General features: G+C 39.2%; 2 protein-coding genes across 2 annotated transcripts; both read left to right on the top strand.

Moving 5' to 3' along the window:
- The first annotated feature begins 495 nt into the window (after positions 1 to 495).
- Positions 496 to 4,339, top strand: lim2.1 (lens intrinsic membrane protein 2.1). Its single transcript, XM_040183221.2, has 5 exons — positions 496 to 703; positions 2,073 to 2,254; positions 3,111 to 3,260; positions 3,429 to 3,563; positions 4,137 to 4,339. The coding sequence occupies exons 2-5, from the start codon at positions 2,080 to 2,082 to the stop codon at positions 4,196 to 4,198; spliced, it is 522 nt and encodes a 173-aa protein (XP_040039155.2). The 5' UTR covers positions 496 to 703; positions 2,073 to 2,079; the 3' UTR covers positions 4,199 to 4,339.
- A 2,646-nt stretch (positions 4,340 to 6,985) lies between these two features.
- Positions 6,986 to 9,604, top strand: bsx (brain-specific homeobox). The gene is made up of 3 exons (XM_040182521.2): positions 6,986 to 7,603; positions 8,065 to 8,255; positions 8,785 to 9,604. The coding sequence occupies exons 1-3, from the start codon at positions 7,360 to 7,362 to the stop codon at positions 9,025 to 9,027; spliced, it is 678 nt and encodes a 225-aa protein (XP_040038455.2). The 5' UTR covers positions 6,986 to 7,359; the 3' UTR covers positions 9,028 to 9,604.
- Positions 9,605 to 10,946: the final 1,342 nt, after the last annotated feature.

The following is a 10,946-nucleotide window of genomic DNA, read 5'->3' as shown; positions in this document are numbered from 1 at the left end:
TTGTATCTCCCCAGTTTACTGGGCTCACAGCACCACATTGACACATCGTATTAGTGACATCATTTTGGTATACAATATTTGCTGTCTTTGATGTCTGACTTTGTCTAATTCTCTCTCCCCATGTATCTCCTTTGTGTGTCCTTTGTGATTCTTAAGATTGGAGAACATTTAAATGGTGAATGTGATAAGTTACTCTATTTTGACTGAAATTGTAAGTTAACAAAAGCCCTATATTTATTAAGTGTTTCCATCGAGTTAAAAGGTTAAACTTCACTGCCTTATTGAGACTTAATAGCACTTTTTAAACTGGGCGATAGTGGTTGCTTTAAAAAATGAACAACTCAGAGGCGGAGCAGTCAACAACTGTGATTTAGTGCCTGGCTTGCCCTCCACTAAAGCCAGTTCAGTCCTCTACTTTCAATCAAAACCATGAAGTCATCAGTATTACTTCAGCTTGCCAAGCTTTAACCGTTTCTGTTTTTTCAGCAGATTCCCAGACCACAAAACTGGTGCGAGCTGATTGGCCCGGCCTGGCCTATTGTCAGAGCGCTGTGTTTGTTGGAACGCCAGTCTATCCCTATTCACCCGCCAAACGCTAGTACTATTGGTATGTATGGTAGTCTGGACATCATAGGATCTTGTGGTATTTTGTTAACAGGTAACGCTGTCCTCATAAACATCTTCAGAAACCACATTGATTAAGGTAAGATTATACTGAATTCGGTCCAATAACTGTTCATTTGTTTGTTTGTGTTTTTCTTTGTATTACTTTCTGCTATTTTCCTCCATGCGGACACAGCTGCAGCTTTATGAGCTCCACCGGGAACATTGTAAATATTAGTATTTACTGTATCAGAAAATGTGCACACATTGAGTTTTGTATCACTTTATTGCCTTTTAAAATGTCTTCATGTATAATTCCATGGAGAGGAAGGTTGTCATTCCGTAGCCAATTAGGTACAAATGTACAGATATGAGAAGCTTCTGTCTTAATGTGGTGAATGAAAACCCAGCCTCCTCTGGAGGCCAACAAAAAAAAACAGATGGAGATGGGTAATTGTCAGCCGTATTCTTAGTTTTACTTTCTCTATATTTGGTGTGTCCAAGTCTCAGATGTTTCATAGGAATATAATACATTTGTAGTGAGTGGGGGGAAAGGTTGAGTGATGTGATTGAGAGGTAAGCTCAATCTCAGTCCTAGTCACAAGGCCTGCCTCTAGTTAAAAAGAAAATTCACGTAACTTGTTTTTTTCAAGGGACTTTAGCCTGTCTGCAAAGAAATTACTTCCTAAAATTATTATTCATTCCAACTGGCTAATTGAATTTGATATACTGCAAATAACATTGAAATTGTTAGACCATCTGCAATGGTTTTTATATGGTGGGGATCAAATGGATTATAAAGTGCTCTGCTTTGGACTCCTGAACTGAGGCTGATCAGAGTAAAATGTGGTCCTGCGGATATACAGAGCTCTTCAATGAATACACTGAGCTCTTCAACGAGCATCATGTTCAGTTCAGGTTTCAAACATATCTTTCCATCAACCCCCCCCCCCACGCACACACACACACACAGAAAAAAGGACAAATAAATTCATGGCAGTCCTCTATGAGCAGGAGAGGATGGGTGCAGGATATTGCATTCAGGTGGAACAATGAGCAATAGATGTATCAAGTATCAAAGCATTGCTGGACTGTTGTATGTGTGTGTGTGTGTGTGTGTGTGTGTGTGTGTGTGTGTGTGTGTGTGTGTGCGCGCGCACTGGTCCCCGGGTATGCGCTGACTGATCTCCTAGAGAACAAAGTGGAGCACATACACATGGACGACCCCACAGCTCAATCCATTGGAAATAATATGTTCATTACAACGCAATTACTGACACTTAGAGCCTCTCTCTGTGAAGTGTGTGTGTGTGTGTGTGTGTGTGTGTGTGTGTGTGTGTGTGTGTGTGTGTGTGTGTGTGTGTGTGTGTGTGTGTGTGTGTGTGTGTGTGTGATTGAGAGAGGAGGGGGCCCTTTCACTGACCGCTGATGCTTAGTGACCTTATGTTCCTCTATGTCTGTGTCTGCAGGTGCAGGATGTACAGCTTTATGGGTGGAGGTTTGTTCTGTGCAGGAGTGGGGAACATCCTCCTGATTGTTTCCACAGCAACCGATTACTGGATGCAGTATCGGCAGTCCAGCAACTATATGCACCAGGGCCTGTGGCGGTACTGCATACCCGGCAAATGCTTCCCACACAACGACAGCATCGGTAAGTGTGGACACGCATAGTTCATGGAGATGATCCATTTCTCAACAATACAGAAATCTTTTTATTAGCAGAGCTAAGCTGAACTCATCTTTAATGGAAAATGGAGGTAGTAATGTAATGTAAAATGATTTCTAAATATTTTAGTGCCTTTTTAGGAGTTTGAGAAATACGTTGATGATTACGTGAATCATCATGATTGTCCATTTAGTAGGTACGTCAAACATTTTGTATACTGCCAAAGAGAAGGGTTTATTTCTAATTTGCAGGACTATATATATATATATATGATTTTATATATATAGCACATACATATTTTACTCACTGGATTTAGTCCAATGGAAGAGATGTATGTGTCGCAAACACAACATTTTCATACTAAATACAAGAGAAATAAGGCTAGTATTTTTCATTACAGAATAACACAGAGAACGTGCGCGTTTGTTTGATAACTAATTAAATGCTGTGATACTTTAAGACACGGGTCAAAACCGACCCGTTAACACAAGGGATGGTAACAGAAAGCTAACACAAGAGGAAGGTTAAAATAAAAGTCATGATTATAACAACGATTTGGTCCTGATGACTTTATTGACTGCCCAAATGTATTAATTGATTAATTAACTGGTGCCGCTAGCTCCCAAACGGCAACATACCTCTAAATTATTGTGGGTCATATGGCCTGTTAAACATGCCATACGGATTTTGGTGTGACATGGAGGAAATTAGGTTTATATTATTTCAACAATGTACCCTTCTTCATCATATTGTCAGCTGGGTGACATGTCACATCATTCATCTATGTTGGCCTGCACTGACCCCACCACTGACTTCCATTGACATTTGACCTTGTCCACAGCTCACTTAGATGCCACCCGTGCCCTCATGATCCTCTCTCTTTTGGCCTGCTTCATCGGCATCATCATCGGCATAATGGCCTTCATCCATTACTCCACCTTCGACAGGTTTGACAAAACCTTTGCTGCAGGCATATTGTTTTTCATCTCATGTAAGTGCTACTCCATATCATTGTGTTTCTACTTTGTTAGTTTGGTTTCACATGTATTTGCATTTGACTATTGTTTCAAACTAAAATATTCCATGAGCAGCCAGTTGGAATGGTTGTGTATTTCTCCAAACATTTTCATTATGTTTATTTTGTCTTTTCCCCACCCAGGCTTTTTAGTCTTTCTAGCAATGGCTGTGTACACTGGTGTGACTATTAACTACTATGGCAAACGCTATGGGAACTGGAGGTTCTCCTGGTCCTACATCATTGGCTGGGTGTCAGTGGTGCTCACCTTTTTTTCAGGTAAGCAGTTGTTTTTCAGCAGTGCTCTTTTTGAAACCCTGTGACATTTCACTCGGATCTCCGTGAACTCCTTGTGTGTTCCTTCATAACCTATAATAGTGCATTCGGTCAGTTTTGAATATAGATGAAACATACTTTATGAAGTTATGGAAAGCGACGGGTTCAAAATACTTATAAGATTCAGGATTGATTTTACCTAAGATATTGTAGCACCAACTAGAACCTGCATGCCAAGCTAAGGCCACTCAAACTACATTTACTATGACTTGCATGTAAACAACGTAATTTAAAGTATATTTACTGTATAGATTTGTTATGCTCTACAAATGTTTTTGGATATACCAGAGGAACTTAGACATGTTTTGTGAGGTTGGTGACAACATAAACACAAAGTTGATCAAAATCAACTCACATTCACAAGAAAATAAAGAACTCAAATCATATTTTTTTTGTTTTTACAATGTCTAATCACAAAAACTTTGAACTAAATGACATAAACCACAGAAAGTTGGAATGGTAAAAAAAAACACATAAGCTGCCATGTAATCTCCTGTCGCACCTCTTTCTCTCCAGGTATATTCTATTTGTGTGCCTATCGGATGCATGAATGCCCCCGGAGCAATAACTCTCATTAGAAGATTGAAACCATCATCCAGAAATAAACGTTTGATTATGTTGATGAGATATGTATTTCTACCATCAGCATGGAAACACAGCAGACCTGTGGAACAGGGAAAGTTTAAATAATTCGAATAAAACGATTGGTGAAAATTTGACTGTTCAGTTGATGTTTTTTTAACATTTTATGGTAAACTTTTGTAGGCTGGCCTGCTTATGTCCAAGTCACTCCTTGGCTTTATGATATTATGTGTCAATAACCTTAGTTATTGCCAAATGTATTCTAAACATACTTTTAATCGTACTGCATCATATGACTTATAATAAAAAATGAATTATAAAGCATTGTAGACTGACTAATAATCATAATACTTAGTAATAAGTGTGGGTTATTGTGGGACACTGTTTTGTGTGTTGTTCTTGCTCTTTCTATTTCTCCATAGATAGAGGCAGGTATGACACAGACCTGCCTCTATCTCAGCGATGTCAATTTATAAGCACCCAACGATCATATACAGCATTCTACTATAGGGATTAAGATTAATTATATATAACATAACAAGCATATACTGTAATGTGTTGCATATACTGTAATATATATATATATATATATATATATATATATATATATATATATATATATATATATATATAAAACAAATTACAGTATATGCTATGTTATTCATAATTATTATTATTATTATGAAGGATAGAAATTCTTTTTATTTCTTTTTTATAGAAAAACCAGATGAATTTAAGAGCAAAACGATTGTAAAATAACTTAAATTGAAAATATACAACATAAACTTGGACTTAAGCGCAGGTGGGTTTCCCTATATCCCTTTGGGGCGTTCTCTTCCTGCATGACCCGTATTACTAGTTCTAAGCATTCCATGAACTGCTGCAAACCTCCTATCCAAACGCGCCACTTAACTGAGTGACGCACTGCGAGACCGACTCAACATTTCCCTTAATGAAATGGCCACATAAAGCCGCTTAACCGCGCCTTAAGAATGGATTCTTAAGACGATTTTCTCACAATTTGTTTCATTTACTTTCTAATTTCCCCTCAAAAAGCAACTTGTTAGCCCGATGCGCTCAACTAAAGGGATTGACGCACAGCCAGGTGCAGGATGTCTCCATCTGCTTTGGCCATGTATTTTCTTTTCTACTGTTGATTAGAAAAAGGAAATAAGGTTTCTTATGTTTTGACTATTAAACAATGTTAAATCTTGTTTTTTCTTTTTTAAGGTCGTCGGAACACCGTGTGCATTTTAGAGAGAAAAAAAGTGATGACAGTTTGGGAAATGTTCACATGCATCTTCTTAAACCGGAGCAAACGTTTACTCCGCAATGCTAATGTGAATATTGGGCGCACGTGTCCATTTAATAGAAACCTACAAACTAATGTAGCGGAGCTGCACTTTTCCAGTGCAATAGACAGAGAGCAATTAATTTGTTCTCCCTCCATCTGATCAGATGGAAATCCTGTCCTCGAGCACCAGGATTACAACTTCCGCTTTAACATCTCCCTTAATTACCTAATAGCATTGCAGCGTGAATTCTGCCTACATTAAGACACTTTCACATTAACCGGACTGATTGGAAATGTGATGACAACACCGTATCAACAAATTATAGCGCAGTGCTTTCTTTCGCAAATGGGCACAGGAGCGGCACTTGTACTCTCCCAGATTTTAATACCGACAATTACAGCCAATTTGGGCAGAATTACTAGACAGACCTGCAACAGTAGAATCCTCCTGCGACACGGACTACACGGCTTCAATGAACGGAGAGATCAGAACTTACCAGAGCCAATTAAGTTTCAAGATAAAAAAAAATTCAAAGACGCCGTGCCAAAAGCATGGACGCCCATTGTACAACTATAGGGAATAATCCATACCTAAATATAAGCAAAATAGTATGTAAAACGCCAGAGTAATGCCACGAGAGATACAATTTAGATTAAGAGTAAAATACACACAACATAATGTAGATTTAATCCGGTTGTTTTACCAGCCATGTGTAATAATGCTATAATACGTCTGATAATTGAACTTGTTTTCCACATATCTAAGCATGTACTTTTAGGATAGATTCACCTTTAACTCACGTTTGCAAAAAGTTGAACTGTGGGCACGTTTTCAGCAGTGCAGGAACAATTTTGATCAGTTTACTGAATTTCAGCCATTAAATGAAAAGTAGATGTTTGTTACAATAAAGTATAAGAACGACACCACGGAACAGCCAACAAGCGGGTTATCAGCATATGCCGAGCGCCAACAACTAAACTCTTCCATCCTGAGCATACTGAACATACTGCGGATTCCGGAGTAGCTCATCTCATTTGTATTCATATATTTTTCAGGAGATGTAGAAATGCTGCTGCAAGAAAGCGTGTGTTTCTGAACCGGTTTCCTTTGTTTATTCCGTCCGACTGCACCCCGAAACAGATTTTTTTTAATTGAGAAAATGGTGAAACTATATTCATAACTACAACCGAGATAAACGAAAAATCTATGTGTAGAGCATTTTAGAAAATGCGGACTATACATTTTCCAAATTCCCATCAAAATAATTGCTCAAAGTCCAAACCAATAATACATAAATAAAATATTCACCATACACACACTCGAAAAGGGATAGCAAGTAGCTGTAACTCCTTTTTATCCATGGTCAAGATTTAGTACACCTTTTGTTCGTATGCTCAATAAAGACGAATTCTTCCGCTAGGCCATGTAAGCTGCAAACCTTGCGAAAAAAACAGCACAGTTGCTAGGCAACCGCATAAGCGCCGCTACGATTGATTCTCGGGTGGATTTTTTAGTTGCTATTCAAATGAACTGTGATGCTGAGGTCACAGGTGCGCTGCATTTCTGGACTCTTGTTTGATTTTTTCAGCTCCGGACATGTATCAGCCAATCAGAACGAAGAACGGGTCCCTCCGCCCATTCACAACTCCAATTGGCTGATGCGTAAATCAATTTCCCCAATCCGCTATCTGTCTGAATAAATGCTAGTTGGAAGTGTGCCCTCCCACTGATCTCTCCGTGATGCTCAGCGTACTGCCGTCCACTGGTCACACAGAGTGCATTTAAGCCTGGCGACTTGTGGAGAGGAGGCAGATGCTGAAGCAGGTTTGAAGGCACGGACATAACAAACCCAAACTAGAATCATGAGCATGAACTACGCGTCTGCGGTGCCGACGCAGAGGTCAACGTCGTTTTTCATTGAGGACATCTTATTGCACAAACCCAAACCTCTGAGAGAGGTCATACCCTCGCCGTTCTGCAGCTCCCTTGCCTCCCGGATGCCGATCCTGGAGTATGGGTACCCGCTGATGCCCACCCCGATCTTGGCGCCACATCCGCACCATCCTCTCCATAAGCCAGAGCACCACCAGTACTTCTTCACTTCTGGTAAGCACGAGAGAGCCTCTGATAGCAGGTGTAGAGAGGCCTGAGAGTTACATCGAAACTTGTGCCAGATAAAACACAGGTAAAGTGGCCACGCTGCTGGAGTCTAGATATAAACGCTGTATTTGATTAGCCATAATGGGAAGGAACTATAAACCCTTATTAATCGCATCACTTTCTTTCTTTTTTGAAGGAGACATTTAGTAAACCTTCATTTCATGTAATAAATAACTCCGAATACACTATAACTCCGAATACACTATATTAAATGCTTTTATCATCATTCATTTATATTTAAGCACTAACGGCACACGTTGCTGCTCTAATTTAACTAAATTATGTGTTAATAAGAATGACTTAACGCCAATTAATTCCTTTACAGTTTGTCCGACTTATGAAGAGTTCGTGCGTGTTATGTTGTTGAACAGTGAGAATGTCTCATCACTGGCTCCTACCACCTGTAGGCATGCAGATGCCGGCCCTGTTCCAGCACCACGCCGAGTTACCAGGAAAGCACTGCCGACGCCGGAAAGCCAGGACGGTTTTCTCCGACTCGCAGCTGTCTGGTCTGGAGAAGAGGTTCGAAATCCAACGGTACCTGTCCACGCCGGAAAGAGTGGAGCTGGCCACGGCGCTCAGCCTATCCGAGACACAGGTACGCGCGCGTACGCACAAACACACACGTGCGCACACCTGAAAGCAGCAGGAGCGCAGGGAGGCTGGCACGGAAAAGTGTTCTGAAGCGGTTCCTTTGTTTATTTTATAATACGTACTCTTCATTCGACCACAACACACAAAACAGATCGATTATAAAATGCTCATTCATATTTAAACACGCAACAGGGCACGGCGGAAGACAGTATGTAGCCTAGCGCGTTGTAAGACAATGCATTCTAGCTTGCTGTGTAGTTATAGTGTACACAGTATAATATAATAATATATGGATTATATAAATCAAGGGAATATATGATATTTGAATAATGATTTAAGATTTGGGGTTGTGAATATTTATTTTATTTAGTAGCAAGCATAATTCCATAGGCCACCCCTTATTGTGAGTGTATCATAAAAGTGAAAAATATTGACTTGATATTGATGCACTGGATTTCTAGACCCTTGAGAAATGAATTACGTATATTTATGTTTTTAAAATCCTCATAAGTATCTCATATTCTGCTGCTCAGGTAAAAACGTGGTTCCAGAACCGGCGGATGAAGCACAAGAAGCAGCTGAGGAAAGCGCAGGACGATCGGAAGACGCCCGGAGAGCTGGACCGATCCGCAGACAACTCTAGCGAGAGTGAACTGAACGAGAAGAGCGCGGAGGAGCTGCGGCTTGGACTGGAGCCCGGCTCATACCTGCTGGAGGAGAACGACGACGATGTGGACATTGAGGACGACATTTGCTCCCCGGAACATCTACTATAGTAGGCTGCTGAGTTGTTTCATCGCAGCTCCATCCGCAATGTAAATGCACTGTATATAAAGTTGGCCTCTTTCCCTTTCCATTACACAGCTATACTGTTTTAAAAACAAAAAGGGGACGAGGCTTTACAATACAATGTTAATATTTATTCAAACATAAAAAGTGGGCCTATTAATTTTCTCCTCGATGAGAGTTTTGGTGTTGTTACTTCTGACAAAACACGCGTTTATTATGGCAATTAGTATTAGATAAATATTATGACTAAAATCTAGACTTTGATTTTGACATGTCATCTAGCTCTGTCTTTTTATTTTTGGACAGAAAATCTGTACAGATGCTTATAAATAAGCCAAAGGAACCGCTACTTGCTTTGTAACATAGACGCGTCATACCCCATTCCTTTGCACATATAGTTTTTCTTTTTGTTGGTGTATTGTTATATATTATTTGCCGTTTGTACATATTTTTGAAAGTTTTTTAAATTAGTTTTTGGTCAAAAACACTTGAGTGACTGGCGTTTATATTTGTCTGTATACATATATATATATATCTAGTATATAAATTAATGGGTTATTCTGTCATCCTTTATTTTTTTTAAAGCGGATTTGTGTTCGTCGTTTACATTTTTATATTTCAAACATATTTGGGGAAGAAAATAATAACCACATAATACTGAATGGATCATTTATGCAACTAATATGCAGTGCTATTATTTTAGCTACGCGCGGTCGGCTCGGCTCCTTTCAGCGCTGCATTGAGAAAGGAGTCTCCACAGCATGGAGCTCCGTTTTGCTTCCTGCTCGCTGGTCTGGAGCCCGCTGCGCTTTAACCCCGCTAACAGGGACGCAAAACACAGACAGCAAGACATCACATAATGTCTATAATAACACATAAGTCGTCGACTTCGATCAAGAAAAGCATTTATATCAGTCCAAGGATGGAAATATACATAATCGGACATAATGGTTCATTACTTCAAATGAAAATAATGATGGTGTCGCAACTATGTTGAACGCGTCTGATTATGTCAGCAATTCTGCTGGTCTTTGAAAATTCTTCAGAAGTATAGTGCTTAGAAATCCAGTAACCTTATTTTTGTTCATAAATATATTTTTGTCGTTTACTTTTAGCTAATATCAACACCGTTAGTAGTTTAATATGATGTGTTTGACCTAAAAACTATTAATTTTGCACGAATTAATTTGCAAAAAATGCGGTATAGTTCAAGACAGTTAATGTATTTCTTGTGCAGCCATTCATCTGTTTGTTCACTGCAGAATGTGCACATGGAAATATCTTGTATTTGAACTTTATCATGAACTTATTATTTCTATCAGAAGCTCCGTTTTGAGGTGGAAAATATACTTTTTTCGTTGTATTATTCTTTAAAAAAAAGGGGGTACAAATTGTACAGATTCCATAAAAGTAGCTGTACATTGTGTCATTTTACTGTAAATACATTCCAAAGATTTTTGATGTGTGCAATCTGGTAACATGATTTTATGATTTGGAGATTGGATTTCCTTTAACAGTGTGTGTAATAAGCTATATGGTGGACGCTTTTGCACCATTTCAGGGTTATTTTATTTATTCACTTGTATATCAACATAAAATCTACTTTGCCACATTTGCATGTATTCATTAGTTTTAACATTGCCACATTGCACAATAACAACTGTTCCTCTCTGGTCCTTCATGCTGGAGTTGCCATCCTTTTAAAAAAAAAAGCCATTTGTGTAATTTTCAATATGTGCTTGGGATTAACAGGCGGTGGGGGAAACGGACTACGTGGAGAACAGGCCATGCAGAAGGTGATCAATTAAAAGATTAAGCGTTTTGCAACACATGGACGCATCTGCATTTGGACCTAATAGCAGGGCCATCAGCTAATTTTCAGGAAGCCTGCCGCCTACTGAAAGTG

The sequence above is a fragment of the Gasterosteus aculeatus genome, chromosome 7, assembly GCF_964276395.1.
Source record: "Gasterosteus aculeatus chromosome 7, fGasAcu3.hap1.1, whole genome shotgun sequence".
Taxonomy (NCBI): Eukaryota; Metazoa; Chordata; class Actinopteri; order Perciformes; family Gasterosteidae; genus Gasterosteus; species Gasterosteus aculeatus.
Note: the sequence above shows the minus strand (reverse complement) of the source record. Positions and strands in the feature narration are given on the sequence as shown.

Bases quoted from the DNA above. Each gene is read 5' to 3' on its own strand.
- bsx (XM_040182521.2), top strand. From the start codon at position 7,360: ATGAGCATGAACTACGCGTCTGCGGTGCCGACGCAGAGGTCAACGTCG. The intron at 7,604-8,064 runs GTAAGCACGAGA...TACCACCTGTAG, and splicing joins CCAGTACTTCTTCACTTCTG to GCATGCAGATGCCGGCCCTG. The intron at 8,256-8,784 runs GTACGCGCGCGT...TCTGCTGCTCAG, and splicing joins TCAGCCTATCCGAGACACAG to GTAAAAACGTGGTTCCAGAA.
- lim2.1 (XM_040183221.2), top strand. From the start codon at position 2,080: ATGTACAGCTTTATGGGTGGAGGTTTGTTCTGTGCAGGAGTGGGGAAC. The intron at 2,255-3,110 runs GTAAGTGTGGAC...CCTTGTCCACAG, and splicing joins CCCACACAACGACAGCATCG to CTCACTTAGATGCCACCCGT. The intron at 3,564-4,136 runs GTAAGCAGTTGT...CTTTCTCTCCAG, and splicing joins GGTGCTCACCTTTTTTTCAG to GTATATTCTATTTGTGTGCC.